Genomic DNA, 20,568 nt, shown 5'->3' with positions numbered 1-20,568 from the left:
AAATCGCAGCTCATTTTCTTTAATCAGAGTTAATTTTCAAGCTTAAAGAAGCCCTGATACCAAGGTACAAAGGTATTTCAAATTTTTTGGAATGCAAGTGGTTTTAAAATCAGTAGGACTGATCCCTTCTAATGAAAGCAGTGAAACTGTATTACAAAGAAATATTTCAGTGGTGCTTGGCATGATGGGAAAACAAAACAAAACAAAAATCCCCACCAAACAGAAAAACCCAAACTGTGACAATTGCAGTGTAGCCAGTTATGTGCATTTTCTGTAATCATCTAGAAAAATCGGGGCAGCTACCCAGTAGATTGTTCAGTCATTTTCAGCTGTACAGAATAAGTACCAAGTAGGTGTGAATTGCTCCTAGTTTGACTTGATGGTGGCTCAGCTTCACCCTTGAAAGGTTACTTGAAGAAACAAGGCAGTGCAGAAGCAATGAAGAGGAGCCATAGCAATAAAAAAGGTACTTGTTCACTCTGCTTGCAAAGTATCCTGCTGCTTCATCAGTCTTCGTTTTAGACTTGGTTAGGTTCTTGCCCCCATGGCTTTTCCAAAGCTCTTGTCCTCTGATGATTAGATATGTCCTGCTCCCCTGTTTAAATTTATTCATGGCCATTTATCCTTGACAACTCTAACTTAAAAGGCTGTTCTTACTCTTTGATGTTGACCCCCCCAGTGATGTCAGGCTGTTCAGCTGCCCAGTATTAGGCTGTGAGCACAGTTGCTGAGTGATAAGGGACTTAAAGTTAACTGCTTCCTTAACTCCTGCATTTGGTAGTAGGCTGCAACTCTTTTGTTGCCTCTTTCCCAGTTCAAATTGTTTCTTTGCTGCCTTTCCTCTGCACAACTAGAGATCAGCTTTGGTTCTGTTTTCCCCGTGAAAAAATGGGTTTGTGTAAAGATGTACTGTCTTCTGGTTTCTAGTCCTAATGGGCTGGTGGCTGTGTCCTGGTTATGACAGACAAGCAACAGTTAACATCCATGTTCTCCTGTGCAATTTTTATCATATAAAGCATGAGACAGTCCACCTAGCTTTATAAAAGCTTATAGTGCTTTTTTTTTTCTTCTGTTACCTGATGACAGCCAAGCCTGACCAATTATCTAGATTTAAAGAATCATTTGAACAGCTGAATATTTTTCCCTTCTCAATAGCAATAAAGTGTTCGTTTTGGTAAGTGTGTTAAACATGGATTGAGATTTTTTTCCTCTTCCCCAAAAACATGTAGGGGTTTGGATGCTCAAGTCCCCTTAATTTATTTTGATAAGAAATCCAAATTGCTTCAGGCATCTTTCAAAATATCAGACATAGTACTATATATATGTCTGAGGAATACTTAGCACACATGATAAAAAAGATGGTTTAGCCTGTAGAAATAATACTAGGAAGGCAGGTGAGAGACAGGTGTGGTGGTCAGGGTCGCATGCACATTCTTGTCATTTTTATTTTTAGGAACGAAAAGCTAATATTAAAATAAATGGAGGTATTTTTTTACAGCTTCTTAAGGTAAGAATGGAGAAAGTTCTTAGGAAGATAAATTAACAGGCTTTGACCTGATATTTCTCAAAAACCTAGAAATGTGAAACGCAACTGTTGACTTACTCTTCAGTCAGGTTTGTCGGAGGGGTTGAGGTGCACAGGCTGTGGATCAGAGCATGGTCATCCATCGACCCTGGAACGGCTCACACTGGGGCAGCTGATGGTGTTACAGACCACAACTTTCTGCTGCTTAAGATGCTTTTGCTGAGAGCTGCTGTGGGTGAGGAGGTACTTCACGACTAGCATGGCCATCCTCACAACAGTGATTAGAAGAGGGGAGTCAGACAGCAGAGAAGTGGGAACTTCATCAGCTGCCCCAGCATAAGGTGTCCCCAACTAAGAGCCAGAGCCCTGACCAGCACTCAGGAGGAATTGTACAAGTAGCTTGCCTGAGAGCACAGATGATTAAAATGTCAGTATTGGTGACATATGACATTGCAATTACACAGTGCATCTTTCTCATAATTTTTCCCCTCTTGCTGCCATGACACACGTTACAAAGCACCTTCATCAGGAATTACCATCAAACTATGAGGTCATTGCACCAGAGCAGCAAGGGTTTGATTTTCACAGAACTGTTGTGCCTTGTGCTGTGAAATAGTCCAAAAAGATTTTATGAAGAAAGAGGCCCCATCATTTTTTGGACCTTTTGTATGACTAAAACACTTATTCACTGAGGTTTTGAGTTAAACAGCTGCTAACACATATTTTCTGAGATAACTACTTTTATGAACAAGCTTTGATTCCCTTGAAATTTCTAGCATCTATTCTGTCCGCTGCTCTTAATAGTATGAGTGCACCTGTACGTGTGTGTCTTGAAATGAATTGCTCAGAAGTGTATTTCTACTGATTTGCTTGTGCTTAAACATATAACAATGGATCAACACCGCTCCCTTCCCCGTCCAGATACTTTAATCGTTATCTTGCTCTAGTTACCCTGGAGATCGCTTTCATCTCTAGCTGTGCTATTCCTAATGCTTATACTTTAAGCCTGGCTTTTGACTTCTGCAATGCCGCTTACAGTATACATGTGTGTGCAGGTGCATATGTATAGCTATATGTTTTAAAAAAATACATGCTAGGTATGTGTGTTGCTGCATAATATAGAGAGTCGGAGTATTTTGTTCTGCTTGATTAGTCCCAGTGTTCCACCTCTTCACCTTCTAATTATTTGAAGCAGTGTCCCAGGAGTGACACCTGGTGGGGTGTCTTATCATTTTAAGTTGAAAAGTACTTCCACCTCCTGGACCCCAAACAGCTGTATCATTGTCACCTCTACTAAAATCAGGCTTATACATTAATACCACTATTTTCAGCTCTATTAACCCAGCTTCCCCTCCAAAGCTGTGGAGGAGGCTGGATTAAGTGGCAGGATTAATCAGTAGTTTTGGTGAGAAGAATAAATGAGACTGTTGAATGTAAAGGAATTAAACTAACCTGAATTGCAGCCACTGCTGTTCTGAAGGTGAAAATCCATACGCAGGTTTAATACAGTTTAAATAATCCTTCTAAACTATACCCATTGTTAATAAGGATTAGCTTTTGTGTACAATTGGTTTATAGAAGAGTATTTATATAGTAAACACAGGTTAATTGACTAAGTTTTTAAACAATATATAAGGAAGTCTCGAGGAGATAAGCTATCTACTTAGTTTAATGCTTTAGTGAGAGATAGTTTTGTCTACTTTTCAGCCTATATGACTTATCTTTTTGTAAAATTTATTTTCTTTTTATTTGGATCTAATTTAGTCTAGTTTCTTAAAATACCAGAATTCCCTGTATTTGTGGAAGTATTGTCATGAACATGCATGAGAATTTGTTACAAGTTTTTAGAAGGAAGCCTTTCCTAGCAGTCCTGTTTTATTTGTAGATTCAAAAATAACCATTGTATGCAAAAGGAATGGATTGAGGAATATAACAGGACCAGAGCTGATGAGATTTCCTGCAGAGTCTTATTGTCATCTTGTTATGAAATCCTTGGTTATTTGGAATGCTAATGATGACATTTAAAAATCTAATTTTATTCTTGAAAGATTTTCAATATTAAAAAATAAGGAAACAAAACTCCCCTGCCCCCCAAAACAAATACATGAACTGGAAGTTTTTGGTTTTGCTGAACAAAATATTCCTTGCAGAATTACAATGGATTTTTTTTAAAGACACCATATTTTTCTTGTTTGCTCTTTGGTGTAGTTTTTCCGTTGTTATAAATAATCAAAGCCACTGTGGATACCCTTGCTTCCTGTAGAAAAGTGTGTTTTGGGTTTTTTTTGTTTTTACTCACAAAATGTAAAGAATGGCTAATTCTTTTTAGTAGAGAAGTCTGTGGACTTTTGATGAACAAGAGCCCCTATCTTAAATGACGGGGCCACTAAAGGCCACAACTCACCATTAGAAACCCCTAAATGGCAGATTATATCAAATCCAGTGAACTGGCTGTTTGAGTTGCTACATTTAAACTAATTTTCTGCTTTATTCCTTTGTACTGAAATACATGTCTTCTATCTGAACGGATGGTCACTTACTTGTCTTGGGTTGGTGCAGGATAGCAGGGGAGCAAATCACGCAGTAAGGGCTATCAATTACATTGCTTAACTGTGGCTACAGAATTAGACTCAGGCTTTCAACATACAGAGCATTGTAGTTCCAATCTGACAGAGTTTTAAAATTTTATCTTTTTATTAAGTAAGCTGTTGCGTTAAAATCTGTGGGACTGTTCATGCTGTTTAGATTGATTGTATGCTTATGCTTGTTAATGGCTTAGTGGCAGAGTACCTTGCAGGCAGTTTGGCATGCCCTTAAAGGTAATACGCTGCTTCATTTTAGGCTCTGTGCACTGCTGCTTGTATTGAGTAGTTACCTCATTGAATGGCTTCACAGAAATCATTATGGCTGCTGACTGTTCAGTGCCTTGACTATTTATAGAAATTAAGCTAATCTTTAAAAGCTGTCTTTTAACATGGAAAATTCCTTTGCAGCTAGTCAGTTTAGAGCATATTCTTTATGTTGAGTTTAAACCCATTTTGAATTTAGTTGAGTTCATACAAAGACACATTGAATCTCAAATTTACACGTGTAAAATGCAGTGTAGTGTCCTGCAAACCCTAAATAATTTGAGCTGCACGCTTGGGTAAATTATGGGAACTTTGCAATTCGCTTGACATGGTTGCCCATAGGGAAACAAAAGGAGGTGCATCTTCAGGTGTTCAAAGAAAGCAACGGAGGCATTAACAGTTGGAAAATTGCTGCTCAATATACAATTTCTTCTGGTGCATTTTAGAAATACGTCTGCTTCCTTGTAAGAGAAGGAACAATCAATCTACTAACTTTCTGTCAATCTGCTTGATGCAGTGGTACCAAAATGTGGCACCTCTGTATGACTGTCATGTCTAGTCGGCAGCTAAGCACCACGCAGCTACTGGCTCGCTCCCCCCAGGTGGGATGGGGGAGAAAATCAGAAGGGTAAAAGTGAGAAAACTCGTGGGTTGAGATAAAGGCAGTTTAACAGGTAAAGCAAAAGCTGCGCAAGCAAGCAAAGCAAAACAAGGAATTCATTTACTACTTCCCATGGGCAGGCAGGTGTTCATCCATATCCAGGAAAGCAGGGCTCCATCACATGTAAAAGTTGCTTGAGAAGACAAACACCATCACTCCAAATATCCCTCCCCTCTTCCTTCTTCCCCCAGCTTTATATGCTGAGCGTGATGCCATATGGTGTGGGATATCCCTTGGGTCAGTTGGGGTCAGCTGTCCCGGCTGTGTCCCCTCCCAACTCCTTGTGCCCTCCCTAGCCTGCTCGCTGGTGGGGTGAGGAGCAAAAAAGGCCTTGGCTCTCTGTAAGCGCTGCTCAGCAGTAATGAAAATATCCCTGTGTTATCAACACTGCACAGATCCAAAGCATAGCCCCACGCTAGATGCTGTGAAGAATATTACGTCTATCCCAGCCAAAACCAGCACAATACCCTTCAACTAGGAGCATTTCTGTAGGTTGCTAAGAAAAAGCTCACTTCTTTTCTTCTGTTAGATCTTAAACTCTGAATTTAGGAGAGAAGTTTTATTTGGACTATCTGTTTTCCCTCGAGCATTGCATGTGGTGTTCTCCTGGGGATTAGTTCTCCTCTTCCAGATTTACTTTCTTCCAGGTGACTGTTCTTGATGCCCATGCTAAATTGTTTTGGAGACTATCTGTTGCACAGCCTCTCTTGCTCTTCTGCTACCTCTTAGTCCATAATTGGCTTCATTTTCCTGCCTTTCTGAAAGCTTCCTGCTGCTTTATTCCCTCGGTCATTGCCCTGCTGCACCACTGGTAAATGTTGTCATGACTCCTGTTTCTTGCAGCTTTGGAGATATGTTGTCCTTTACACTGACTGCATTTGTTGAGCTGATGGATCATGGGATTGTATCGTGGGATACATTCTCTGTGGCATTCATTAAAAAGGTAAATTTGTAATCAATGCTATCTGTTCTATATCAGTTTAAATTTTTGAGGTGAGTTGTGGTTTGTGAGGTTTTTTTCCCATTTACATTATTTATGTCATTGGTCAGAAAGGTACATGAAAACGGGATTAAAGCACTATTTCAAGCTATAAATGTTTGTAGTTGCAGGATCTGGCCCAACTTCTATGGAAATTGATGGGAGTGAAATGGGATCAACACTGTATTAGGATTATTACACGAGAAATTACTTGCTCTATTACAGTGTGACCTCCCTGTGCAGATACCGTGCAGTTAAAGCAAAAATTAGTCTTTTGATTTAATGTAAATTTAAATGAGTAATGCCATATTTCTTGAAACAAAAACAGCACTGAAGTGTTTCCTCTGGGGGTATGGGAGGAAGAGAAACGAGTGTTTACAAACTGAAATTAAGCTGATATCTACTGAGTTTATCAAGTTGAACTCTGGCTCCCCCAAATCTTGCACCTCAGGTCTGTGGTTTTGAAACAGATCTTTCCATGATTTGCAACATCTTTTTTCTTTTCTTACATGTAGGAGATGCACAAAAGCAGCAGAAACACAGGAGTAGTCTTTAAGTACAGAGTTTTAACAGACTTAAGAAAAAAGTTTCACTCATTTAACCCTTTTCATTTACTGCAGGGAAGCTCCCCCCACCTCTTTGCAAATAATTTTCAAACCACATTGAACTCGGCACTTATCTTAAGTTAAAAGTGCATTTGTGCAGATTCAAAAGATACCAGAGTTCCTTCACTAAAATGATATCAGAAGCAGTAATGGAATGAATATAACCTGTGGCAAAGATAGTCTTCATTTTAACAGTGTGTCAGAACAAAGACTTTTAATTTAAATTTGGTTAGAAAATTGCTACCACCAAAGGAAAGAACGAATTTACTTTTGTTGCCAAAAGCGAAAGAAGAATCAGTTATGGAAAGAGTACTGGATATTAAAGCTCAGTTTTGGTCATTAAAAATGGTGGATGCTATTTGTAAGAAAAATTAGTGTAATTGATCTGGATTTTGGACTCTTTATTTTTTTTCTCATTCACAGTCTTGCAGTCTAGATGGATTATGGTGATAATTATTGTTATCTTTTCATGGCAAAGAAAAAAGTACAACTGTTTTGGTTTTAACTGACTTCATGAGATAAAAGGTCAAGCCCAGAATGCCTTATTTGCAAGGGAAGCCTACTAAGAAGTGTATGAAGAAACTTGCTAAAATGAGTTTAAATCAATCTACTTTGTTAGTGACTCAGAATGATTGTCTTTGTTTAACCTTATCAATGTTTTTTGCCCTGTGGGTTGTATAGTAACTGCAGAAGAAAGTGGTGTGGGGACCCCTGTCAACAGCTCATCTGTTCTGTCTGGCACTTCCCTGGACCCAATTTAAAAAAAAAAAACCAAAAAACACACAAAACAAAAAACAAACCAAAACAAAAGACACAAAAGCATTCTTATGAAAGTACTTATGAAAACCAAAACTGGTGAGTAAAAACCAAAAGTGAAACTGATTGACAAGAAAGGGTCCAGGGAGAAGAATAGGACAGTTAGAAGAGAAACAGGAGGAGGAAGAATGACAAAAATAGAGGAAAGATGCACAGGTGTGTCCTGGCCAGCCACGCGGTTGGGAGCCAGAACAGCAGAGCCCTCAGTGGGTCTCTAGGCAAGGGGTGAACCTCAAGGAGCACCTTTGGACCATGTCTCTCTGGTGGCAATCTGCAGCTTTATTCTCACTTGCTTCTCTGACCTTGGCTTTTGACAGGCCACTTGAGGTTGCTGATGGGCTAGCTCAAGTGGCTGACGGATGGATAAGGGAGCTGATAAGTTTCTGCTAGCTGAGGGGGAATTTTGCAATCCTACTTCAAGTGCTTCTGCCCTTTGAAGCTGTCTTTCATGTTAAATGGAAGCTAAACTGGAACAGGGGGGAATTAATCTGAACTTTTTTCTTTAATAGTTTTCTATCTTAAAATGTAGAAGCTGAAGGAGACCTCAAGGGGAACGTCTAACTGCTTCTAATGACTGACTGCTTGGTGTCGGATGCAGTCTCCTCACATCCTTTGGGTACATAAAGACTGCTATTCCAATTGCTGCAAATAAGAATTGACACTTTCAAGGAGAGCTTTGTTCCTTATGTTAAGGCAAAACAGCATCATTTAAAAAAACTTCCTTATGATATGCAAGATTTTCTCAAGACCTTTTTTCTTGCTTATGACAATAAAGTTTATTTCCAGCTTCCATAGCTGCCCAAAGGATTTGGATGTCCAGTTCTTAGAAAATGTCATGGTAACTGGCCATCAAAATACACTATACACATTTGGTATTCCCATCTTTAGTTCCTATGAGAGGAGAAATAAAGTTTGTAGTATTTGTTGAGATAGTTAAAAATATCTCTTAGAATTATTTATATAATTGCTGTTTCATAACTGCATGATGCAGTCTTAACCTTGAAGAATTGTTTACTCTGCCTTCTAAAATGCACTGTGCAGGAAAAGGGGGTGGCAGCAGGGAAAGTACCTCTGTGTCTCACAACTGTCACTTGTCTTTTCTGTAGTCAAGTGTGACTCCATTTCCTTACCTGAAATCAGATGCACACTTTAAAATTTTACTGTGCCTTAGGACTTAATAGAGAACAAAACTGTGTCAGATTTTTCTGTATATTTCTGACATCAAAATGGTCCAGGCAAATAACTAAATGGCATACCACTGCTCCAAAAATCAGATTTGTTTCCTTTGCTGTTCCTTTCCCTGTGTGGTTCTTGTTGGTGGCATGGTTTATTATGTTTGGTTTGGTGTGTTTGGGGGTTTTTGTTGTTGTTTGTTTTTGTAATTTTTTGTTTTTAACTTCTGAATTCTCTCCAATCCTTTAAGTGATGCTGAAACAGGAGAAGAACTCAGATGGTATAGTTTAGTTTGCTGTAGGTTTCTCATCTACCTTCACGTTACATGTTTAGCTCTTGTTTCAGCAGAGCACTGGGGCTGAATGTGTAAAAGCATTCTGATTCCTTATTTCCCTTGAAATTGATAGGAAGTTAAGCACCCAGCCACTGCTTTTGTATGTGGCTATATATGTCCTGATAGGATTATGCAGTTATTAAGGTTACAGGTGTTTTGCTGAACAAATAGTTTTATCCTTTTATCCTTAATGAGACACACCCATGTGACAGGTTTTCATGTGGAAGTGCAAAGCAATGCAGTTGCTTATTTCTCGAGCAGAGGTGGTAATTCTGTGAGCTTGCATTATTTTTGTCATCAGACTTTTTGATAAATGAGTACAGGATTATTTTTGGATGCTGAAAGCCCTCCCTGTGCATAGTGCTCCATAAGCAGAGAACAGCAAATAACACAGATTTGAACCCCTTGATTCTTGTCTCTTTTCAAGAAGGATCTTTATTTTTCCACACCCAGATCTTCAAGTATGGCAATAGAATTTCTTTTTAATCTAATTTTGTTCCCTCTGGAACTGGCATGCCTTATTTATCAGGGCAGACAAGCCTATTATTTCTGGCCAGACTTCATGCTTCAGCAAGGTGGTTATGAATATAGATAACTTGACATGCAAGTTACCCGGCAGATGTTTTGCATGTATGTTCAGTGTGATACATCGTAGCTTTTTAAGCACAGAAGCCAGCTTCCTACTTTGGGTCTGTGTTTCTGATTAAAAGACGTTATAGTCCAGGGTCAGGAGAATAAATATGTCTAAGGCAGCCTTTCCTAGACCGAGGTTTCAGTTATCTATACTGTACGTTTCTCCAGGCCCCTGATATGAATATGATATATCCCCGTGAAGCATTTACACTGCCAGCTGAAATATCATGGGAAGGAGCTGCTGCACCAAGGATAATTCATATGTGTCAGGGCTTCTAAAGAGGATGGTGACAGCAGTCTGACAAGTTGGGGCATAGTCTGAACATATTGTATTCCTGCTGCACAACTGATTCATGGATGCCTAATGATTGAGAAGTATCCAGAGCGCATTTGGTTTCTGGTGTGAGCAGTGCAGGGTTGTTCTGTACATACACTGTATTGTTTGCCGTCTGGACATATGGCAGCTCTGGCTGCCGCGCATCAGAAAACAACTGGATTACCAGAGGTAGGGTAGTACAATGCTTCTGAGGTGCAGCTTGTTACTCTAAACAGCACAAAGTGCATCATATACTAATGTATATATTACTTGGACTCAGGACTTGCAGGCAGGAGATGCTGAAAGCCCACAGTAGAAAAAGGCTGAGTTGTTTCTCTCCTGTTCTCTAGGCAAGCATGGCTTGGTTCCTTATTTTCTCTAAAGTCAATGTGTGTTTCCTGGATTGAGTTATATTCAGCATAGCACGTTCCTATTGTGGTAATGCAAACCAAGTAGCAGAGCAAGCAGCAGCACTGCAATAGATTGGAAGAAAAATCTGTCCCTCTTTCCTTGTCATCTCCAGCCAAAGTTGCAGAAAGCTCCTCTCAAAATGTCACAAGTGCAAGACAACGTCATTATCCACATGTCAGTGCTTAACCGTGAATTTTACAGGCAGCTAGGCAGCTTTTCCAAGCATAGGGCATGCCTTTCTTCCTCCTAAAGGAAAATGGTGCCAAGGTCTAAGCAAGCATCCAGAATCAGAAACAGTATAATCACATTAGTGGCTTGTAGCACGAATACTGAAGAAGCACGCAGACTTGTAGTTCTCTGGAAGGAACATATCAAACTTGAAACAGGGCCACTGTAGTCTGTTACTTGGCTGTAAAGAGCAAATAACTGTGGTCACATGGCATTTCTTCTGTCTGTCTGTGCTTCCTCGGGTACCTTTCAGCTTGGCTGTGCTGGTATCTGTGCATTCAAGGAAAACCCAGGCAGTTCTCGCTTCCTGCATCAGCGGATGGCAAGCTTTATCCCAGGAAGCCAGGTCAAAGGACTGGGCAGCATGTGGAAGAACGCACATTGCCACATTTTAACTGTACAGCTGTGTTGGCTCTGTAGACGAGTGTGCAGCATGTCATTGCTGTGCTGTAAAAAAAGCAGAGGTCAGACCTGGTTTTGATTAACGTGCCATTTGTTTGTGGCAGCTTGCAGTAAAAGTGAAGGTTATTAACGCATGAACACTTAGCAAGACGGGACTCTAGACGGAGTTATGGAACCACTTGTGCTGATAAATGATCATCAACAGAGTTTTAATTTGTAACCTGGAGAGAGAGAGCTTTCAGTGTTGTTGGTAACAGCAAGGGAAAAAAAAAAAAGGCATTTTTTGCTTGAGTGTGTTTTACCAGAGAGCTAAATGTAAATTTCCCATCCGAAACAGTTGCCTTGAGCCTAGATATTTGTTTAAAGAAAACTAGCTGCACAGATATCTACTGAGATGAGAACCATTCTCCTTGTTGTTTCCAAAGTTTTCCTCACAAAAAAATATAATCCTTCTGGTTCTTTAATGTTGATTTAATGTGTTCATAAGGGAATGTTGAAGCATATGTTTCAGTGGTATGAATATTGACGTAAAATCTGTGATGATTTGTGCCAGCTGAAGAATCTGTGCCATTGTGTTCTCTGAAGGTACCTGCAGTGCCTTGTTGATTGCTTTCAGGTATTCACTGATACCTGGCATGCGGACAAGACTACTTTTATTCTAATGCCTTTCTAAGCCACATCCAGTTTTCTTTCTTCCATTTCCCTGTTTTCATGATGAGATGTAAATTCTCTAAATGTTTGAATTTGTAGATAGCAAGCTATGTGAACAAATTTGCCTCGGACATCTCTATCTTGCAACGGTCACTAGCAATCCTGGAATCAATGGTGCTCAATAGCCACGACCTGTACCAGAAGGTGGCACAGGAGATCACAATTGGGCAACTAATCCCACATCTGCAAGGGTGAGTGTCTTCAAGTGTCACCAGATATGGTGGATTCCACCCCTCCACCCCCCAAATGAGCACAGCATTTGGGAAGAGTAGTATAAAGACTGGCAACCTCCTATATGACTCCTGCATCCACTATAAGTGGCTGGATGACTGGTAACCAGCTTGCTGGAGTTGCTTGATCACTGATTTTTTTTCCTTTTTTTTTTTTTTGTGTGTGTGTGTGTGTGTGTGCGCGCGCTAAGCTGCCTGTGCAGTTGGAAGTGGGGAATGAAGAGCACCCCTTAGTAATAAAATCCTTAATGCCATTAGCGTACAGATGGGGTGGTTTTGCTTGCTAGTCTCTGGGAAGTGTGTAAGACAAAAATTGATCAACTTTTGCTGAAGATATATTCAAAAAGCGAGAGGCTTTTTCTTAAACAGTAATGTGCAGTGGTTAAATGGGTGGAAACTGCCTCTTGTAGCATAAGGTAATGTATTGTGAATCATAGTTATGCTTGCATCCCAGCTGGGACATTTTCCACTCACTTGAAAAGCTCTTAATACCAGCAGGTTCATCTCCAGAACCCTCTAGGGAAGATTCCTCTTCCCACCTCTAGCTGTTGGGCATCTGGCAGAAGCTGATTGTCTGGGCTGCTGCTATGATCAGTGGAGGGTCAATGGCACTTCAAGGGTGTGATTCATTCCACCTTTCTTGAATGCTGAGTCTCCCTCTGGAACATCTTGTCTCTCTTAATAAGAGACAAAACCTGGTCATGACCAACTTTGATGGATTGCCTAACTTTACATGGTTAATATTAAAGTACAGACAGTCCCTTCACTTCTACCTGCAGTAATGCAACTGGAAGGTCAGTTTCTACAGCTCATGTGTATTCATGATGTTCTGTTGTGTTTATAATTTTGTTCCAAACAGGACAGACCAGGAAATCCAGACATATACCATAGCGGTAATAAATGCACTTTTCCTTAAGGCACCAGACGACAAGAGGCAGGTAAGTTGTTGGTTCTTGTTGTACATCTACATATCTGTAGGTAAAGTGTGTCATGTTCATACCCGCAGTTGTCCCAGTCACACTTTTCCTGCAGTTAATTCAAACTGAAACTTGTTCTGTTGTTTCATGCTGTTATAATAGAATTCATTTTAATGGAGCTACCTCCATCTTGCACCATTATTAGTAGGGATTAAGCATTCTTCTATGCTTTTTTAGTTCCCTATAACCTCACATGAACCATATTGACCATGGCTGGCTGTAATATTTATTGTACTGAACTCTTTGCCAGCACAGCTTGTAAAACCCGGCTATTTTTTCGTAAACTCTTCCCTCCCCAGATCTTTTAATAAAAATTGTGTTCCTTTTGAAAATGGAAATGTCTTGCCATGTAAGCATTTTGTGCCTTTTATAGTATACTATTTTAAGTTAACTTTAGTGCCAGAGATCAGAAGTCTCAAAAGGAAATATTTCAAGATTGCTAGTTGCTGTTAAATGGGGATGGAATGCAATCTGTTATGAAACAGAAGTTTTATCCATGTTTACCAAGTCATTAGCCTGTGTCAAAACAGATTTAGTAATTTATTTACTTAACATTTCTGTCACCAGGAACAGTAATGATAATTCCTGTGGTGACATAGTGTTAGTATCCAGGACAAGTATATTGAGGGCTGCTGATCAGTTCTGACAAGGACTTTCTTTAGATTTATTTACACTTTAAAACACTGGAGGTTTGTTTAAACAAACATAAAAAACCTAATGGGAAATCTTTCTTTTTTGCTTCAAAAATATATTAAAAAATTACAAATGGGAAAGTAAAACCATGGTTTAATTAAAAAAAAAAAGCGCCTTTTTTCCCCCCTATTCCTTTGTTCCTTCTTCCTCCAATACAGTCTTCAGTTATTAAGGGAAGAAGGCACCTAATAAACAAAAATTGGAATAAAAACTTTCTTTCAGTTTTGACCTAAATCTGTGGTAGGTCCTTGTAAGAAAACCAAAGATTTAACTTTTTACATTTGTAAATAGTTGCTACTGCTTTGTTTTCAAGAATTCTTTTGTCATATTGGAAGCTGAGAGACAATGTTAGATGTAGGTAAGACCTTAACAGGAATCAGTGGGCATATGTTCCTGAAGACGACAGTACCACAGCTGGCAGTAGGCCATGCAGACTGCGCTTCACCTGTAATACCTGCTGTTGTGACACAAAATTGTCAGTCATGGAGTTTATGATTATTAGAATATAATGACCTGATTTGGCTTGAAGGCTAGTAACTATGATGCTTGCAGAAAATTTCCTTCAGCCTTTGTTGCTGTACGCTTCTATGGGAGAACTTATCTTGGGCCGCATATCTCCGGGACACAGGGCTCTACCCACCCTGGGGACAGTGATGCACAGACATCAATATGATGGATACAAAATGTCCGTCTATTTGGCTGCGTCACACGCTTATATAGCTCTTGCACTTCCTGTTCCTGCCACTCCTATGGGGAGGAGTCTATCTTTCCGTCACATCCCGTAATCTTCCGGTCGCCGATCCCTGTCTATTCCCCTACATGCCTTTAATGACCATCATAAGTTTTCAGAATCTGTTAGTTTATCTATCTTGTGGTTAACGAGTAAACCATACATTGAAGAAGGTAGGTGTCCATTAGCTTCAAGATAGGGATGACTGATATTTACTGAATTCTGTCTTTTTAAGACAACAAACTGAAGTGATGTGGTCTTCAGTAATTTCCTGACTGTGGGTCCTCAAAAGGTAAAGTTCAGCACTGTTGTGGGTTTAACCCAGCAGGCAGCTAAACACCACACAGCCATTCCCTCGCTCCCCTTCAGAGGGGTGGGGGAGATAATCAGAAAAAAAGGTAAAACTCATGGGTTGAGATAAAGACAATTTAATAGGACAGAAAAGGAAGGGAAAATAATAATGTTAATGATGATGATGATGATGATAGAATATGCAAATGAAGTGATGCACAATGCAGTTGCTCAACACCCGCTGACTGATACTCAGCGAGTTCCTGAGCAGTGGTCCTCGCCAACCTCCCCAGGTTTTGTTCAGCATGATGTTGTATGGTATGGAATATCCCTTTGACCGGTTTAGGTCAGCTGTCCTGGCTGTGTCCCTGCGCAGCTTCTTGTGCACCCCCGGCCTCCCCACTGGCAGGGTAGCATGAAAAGCTGAAAAGTCCTTGACTAGCGTAAGCACTGCTCTGCAACAACTAAAACATCAGTGTGTTATCAACATTATTCTCATCCTAAATCCAAAACACAGCTACTAGGAAGAAAATTAACTCCATCCCAGCCAAAACCAGGACAAGCACTCACTGCTAATATGGTTAGGAGTGAGAAACTACAACAAACCCTGTATGACTTCAGGAGCTTTGGCACCCTCCCTGCTGCCGGCTCGCAGGGACTGGTGTGATGTGGATGACTGCACTGCAGTTAAGGAGAGGCTTTAAATTGGTGCTGGTATCTGAATGCCTTTTCCTCCTTTTTTTTTGTCTTTTCTATTTCTGTAATATGAATAGCCAAGAGGCTCAAGGTTTTTCCTTTTTAATCAGGACTCCCATGTTGCTTTGCTGCTTCTGCCACTGTCAAGGACCAAATCACCTGGAGAAGCCTAGGTTATTTAAAAAAAAGAAAACCAGTTCTTTATTGGAAAAGAGCTGTGAATTGAGCATTGAAATGATACTGTGAATGTTTGAAACACTTTTTTTTATTTGGCAATTGTCTGTATTTTTAGAGAGACATGTTCCTATGAGAAATGAGATGCCAAATTTTGTGAAAAAATTCTTGTTCTCATCTGTTACTACAATACTTATTTTAGAAGAGGCAGCTTGTCAGCTGCTAATAGCCATACAGTTTTCCTGGAGACAAGGTTGATTTTGTTGCAGTAATTGGTTTTGTGAATGCTTGTTGCTCCTATCAGTTTTTGGTCCAGTGACAAAAAACAATATCCCTATAAAGGCTTTAAAACTGACCAGTATAAGAAAGAAGTGACGATTTGATAATGTTCTCCAAAAAGTAAAGCAGAAGAACTATCTTTTTTTTGTTGTTTTGTTTTCCTTTTACCTTAAATGCAGAAAAGACTACCTCACATTATTTACCTGTCCATCTTTTTGGCAGTGGATATACTTTGACATAACCAGCCAGTCTGTTCCCCATAACGTTAAGTATATCGTGTGCCTGGCACTCCCCCTGCAGGTCAGTTGTGCATTTCCAAAAGAGGTGAAAGCATCTGTCCTTTGCTGTTATGTGCAGTTGAAACCTGCTCAGCCAGAAAAGGCTGAAAAACTAAATCTGAGTTTCTCTTGTCTTTGTTTCCTTCTTCCTTCCTTATCGTTCCTACGTCTGATGCAGCAATCTATCTTGTATAAAGAAAATAGTCAATGTCTATGACTGTCTCCTGTCTTGAAATTAAAATTACTTTCTTTTTGCAAGCAAGTTCTCACCCTAAAGCTTGCTTTATTTCCATTTTCTGCAGCCATGTTTCAGCAGTCCAACTCTCTGTATGTTTTATGCAATAGCCTGTTTTCCTCTCTTCTAGTTTCTTGTTTATTATATAAAAGTAACGAGTATGTACTCTATATTACTTATCAATTCTCACAAAGATCAGCAGGAATTTTTAAAAACTTACTTCTGAATGTGAGAAATATTTTTGAAATGGTGCCAACTGCACAGAATGACAGTGCATCCTAAGAATGTCCTTAAGCATGTGTCAGCCGTGATGTGATTCGTTGTGCTGTATTATGTAAGGCTGTGCTACATGAGCTCCATTTCCAATCAATGATCTACTAATCCCAAACATTACCCCTTTGTGTACATATAAACAGTGTCTAAATAGCAGTATGCAATATGTTATCCAAATCCTTAAATAGTACATTTTGAAAACAAGAATTGAAAAAGAATTACATCATGATAATTACTGTAAGTTGCATGCAATGCATATGCTAGCATATGTCCCCATACACACACATCTATTTCTATACTGATTGAAAAGATCGTGGAACTTAAAAATGAGGTATGGACTTGTAGTTATGGTTAAAATTAGACTCTTATGCTTGGTAAGTATAAAATATTCCCTGCTATGCATTGCAGGACAGTTTGCAGCATGGACAGCCAGAATCAGCTGCTCAAGAATGAAAGTAAAAGCGTATTCACCTTGGTAGTGACTTCAGACAGGTCTGGAAAGAGAAGTTAATTTAAGACAAAATAGTGGACCAATGTCAACATTGCTACCAAAATGTAGGGAAGAAGTGTTATTTGCTATGATGGAACAGTGCTGAGCTGTAGGCCGATTTATTCAGTGAAAGTTAAAATTCTCGACTGTAAAACAGCCAAAATACTAATGCAAATAAGCATGTTGTTTGACATCTTATTTTAAAGCCCTGGCTGGCTTCCACTCTGTGTTTACTTCTGTGTTGTTTGGGGGGGGGAAGGTTGTGCATGATCAAGTGTGTGTAAATATTTTGTTTAAAACAGAGGTCTCTTCTGAGGTCTTTCATTGCTGGTTTGGGATCACCAAAGTCCTCGGTGTGTGACATACTTTTTACTTTCTTTGCCCCTTTTCTCATAGCAGAGTAATCTGAGTTTGTGACTGGCATAATAATGCATACAATTGTGTAGCTGATATGCTGCTTCATTTCGTTTATAAGTAACACTGCAGGAGCTTAAGATTAGACCTTTTTAAGTCAGCATTCTTCTAGGTATGGCACTAAAATATCTGCTTCTGGATAATTTTATTTTTTTTTTAACTAAATCAGGAAATGGCAAACATTTTGGCACAGAAGCAGCTTCGCTCCATCATCTTAACTGTAAGTATATAATTTTCAAAGTAATTTTTCACTAGCAGAGAGAAAAGGTGGCTCCAGTTTTGGTGTTCATAGGTTTTAGCTCAATATATTTTAATTGCAGTTGTATTTTGATATGTTTTGAAGCTTCTAATATACAAGACAAAGGTTTGGTTGTTGAATGTGTTCAGAACTGATTATCAGAAAGGGTGTTTTCCCAGTCAAATAAATTGTGGTTTCTTCATGAAGATATAATACTGAATAAAAGAATAATACCTCAAGCATTTTCTTCCCATGGAGCATGTGAACTTTATTGTGCAGATGAGGGCTTGTCTGAGGAATTTAGAGCAAGTTGTCTGTGTTAAGGTTTGGAGCTGATGACAGCTGAGCAAGCCGCACAGGGCTTTCCATCTTGCAAAATGAATGTCTGTGTTTTTCGGTTCTAGGGATTATTCTGCCTTAATATAAAGTTGCACGCAATTTGTCAGCACTTGCACAAAAGAAGCATGAAATATAGCTGAGAGTGAGTTAATGAATGTAATATAAAAGACTTGCATCTGCTATAATGGAAAATCAGAAGCATGTTGCCTTTGACCTTAGAGTAGATTACTTCTTCAAGGGAACGAGGGAAAGTGCTCTTTCTCTCTTATGAGATACTAGGTAGAGTAAAACATACCAAACGACCAAACAAGCCCTCAGTCTTTCTCATTCAGTGTCATAATTTCTGTGATGCATACAAAAAACCCCAGAATTTGTTTCAGAAGGCATATTTTTATACTGCTTGTGTTTGGAAGAAATTTGGTATAAGCATATGGATAATATTCTTAGGTGTTTGTTTACTATCGTAAAATGCTCTAGTGCCTTTGCCAGACAGATTGTTTTATTCTCTGGTGCTGTACAATATCAGTTGCTGTATCCATCTCTTGACGACTCTTTCCTCACGTATGCTCTGCTGTGTTTAGTGGCCTAGATCTGCTTCCCATATAGAACCACTTGGTGTTTTTTGGCACAACAGGGATTTTTAAATTGTTCATCGGTTTGGTATCTGCTTTCTGAATGGGATAATTCTGCGCATATGGGGCACTGTATGCTAATGTTTTTCTAAGTAGTCTTCCTCATACAGAATGCAGTTGTCTGGTGGAGGTAGGATTGTCATGTGACATTGACTCCTGCAGCAGTAGCCCTGTTATATCACTGTATTTCCTGGCTGTGTTTGCAGCCTGAATACGTTGCTGCTCAGGCAGCTACTCTCTTAAAGATTTTCGTAATATACTTTTTTTTTTTAATACACAGCTCTAATGCTCTTGGTAAGGAGTTAATTTTTCTTCAGAGTGACTTCTTAGTAATGATTTTTTTTTTTTAATGCCACTTCTCAACATATGCACAGGCTCTATCTAGTAGCTAAAAGGAGAAAGCTTTGGTGCATTGTTATTGTAAAGTCTTGTCCCTTAAAGTTACTTATATAGTACCTAAATCAGTAGTATGAGTTCTGGTTTGATTTACTTTTTTCTGGAGTATACATACACTGTTGCATAGCAAACACATACTTACAGAAATGGAAACACCTGAGCTCACCTGATGTAATTTCCTGATAAGATGGCATTCACCAGAGTCTGTCTGTCTTTGCAGCATGTTATCAGGGCACAGAGGGCCATCAACAATGAAATGGCACACCAGCTTTATGTTCTGCAAGTACTTACCTTTAACCTTCTGGAAGACAGAATGATGACAAAAATGGATCCACAGGATCAGGTAAGCAGCTGGCATGATGTGGTCAGAACAGGAAGAGGGCAACTGCTCACTGCTGTGCTTGAAGTGCTTCATGGAGGAAAAGACGCTGCTAGGAATGCTTACACGATTCATTCATTCATTCTCTCTCTGTGAAGTTGGGTTGTGTTTTCTGGTTGTTAGATGATGTACTGGCTATTGAATTCTTTGTGCAAAAGTACAACAAAATGGCCAGGCCTTTCTCCTTAGCATGCAGTTCCATGAACTGAATTTGGTGTCATCCTGAGTTAAAACTCTGACCAGCAGTCCGGCATTTGTTTCTTTTGTGTACTTTTCGGAAGCAACAGAAACGTATGGTCCTTCCTACAAGTACTTCTGCAGAGCTAAAATGAATGTTTAAATTAAAACTATTTGACATGCTAGAGTTGGAGTTAATTTGTGTTACAATAAAACCCATTTTTGCTACTGGGAGCTTTATATATAGCAGTTTTTCATTTGTTTATTGCTTGCTGTGTCCAAACACAGTTCATTGTGGAAAAAGAGACACTTAACTCCCCAGAGAGATTCAAGTTTAAATATAGAGCCAGTGAACCATGGAGATGATGTGGTTTGTTTCTTTATTTTTGTGGCCTTTCTTAGGCCCTGTACAAGGACAAACCTGATTTCATTTTCAAGAGAGAGTTGTGTTAAGACTTGCTGATAATTTGGAGAAGAGGTGGTGGGAGAGCGAGATGGTTGTAAACATAAGTAGCATCATGCTGTAGGATTTTACCCTTCCCGTCCCTTAAGTTTGAGGCAGGAAAGTCTGGCTCTCAGTAATGTACATGCAGTTACCTAGTGTATATCTGCATAGAGAGTGACTAACAGTGTGGTTACTGTTGATGGTAGGATGGTTATCACTGTCTTGAGACATTGTGTAACTGATGTGTAACTGCAGTAATTCCTCTCTTGCCCATTCCTGTGCTAGCAAAAATGGACACTTGCCAAAAGGAAGGCAGAGTGCTGAGCCATTTTGATTTCAGCCAGCAAAATGCTCAAGTACCAGCTTAATTTGAAACGTGTGTGATCTCTTGGCTTTTGTCATTTCATGCCTGTGGCTAAAATTAAGTGTGTAGTTAGTGGCCTTGCTAACACGGGTCCAGCTTCTGTAAGTCAACACTTAAGCATCTGCATGTGAACCCCACAAATGCAAGGACTTTGGAAAATGGGAAGCACAAAGTCATTCTTGCTGACTGTCTCTC

At 39.5% G+C, this 20,568-nt stretch overlaps 1 protein-coding gene across 5 annotated transcripts in view; it reads left to right on the top strand.

Annotated features, from left to right (window-relative positions):
- ELMO1 (engulfment and cell motility 1) overlaps positions 1 to 20,568 on the top strand; it is a 314,254-nt gene that overhangs the window by 104,085 nt on the left and 189,601 nt on the right. For all 5 annotated transcript variants that reach the window (XM_064443946.1, XM_064443945.1, XM_064443950.1 and 2 more), the window contains 5 exons: positions 5,879 to 5,978; positions 11,683 to 11,834; positions 12,733 to 12,811; positions 17,573 to 17,623; positions 19,229 to 19,351. In XM_064443946.1, coding sequence (XP_064300016.1) covers positions 5,879 to 5,978; positions 11,683 to 11,834; positions 12,733 to 12,811; positions 17,573 to 17,623; positions 19,229 to 19,351 — 505 coding nt within the window. The remainder of the gene's footprint in view (positions 1 to 5,878; positions 5,979 to 11,682; positions 11,835 to 12,732; positions 12,812 to 17,572; positions 17,624 to 19,228; positions 19,352 to 20,568) is intronic.

The sequence above is a fragment of the Phalacrocorax carbo genome, chromosome 2, assembly GCF_963921805.1.
Source record: "Phalacrocorax carbo chromosome 2, bPhaCar2.1, whole genome shotgun sequence".
NCBI lineage: Eukaryota > Metazoa > Chordata > Aves > Suliformes > Phalacrocoracidae > Phalacrocorax > Phalacrocorax carbo.
The sequence above is the reverse complement of the archived record's forward strand: the minus strand, read 5'-3'. Positions and strand labels throughout refer to the sequence as shown.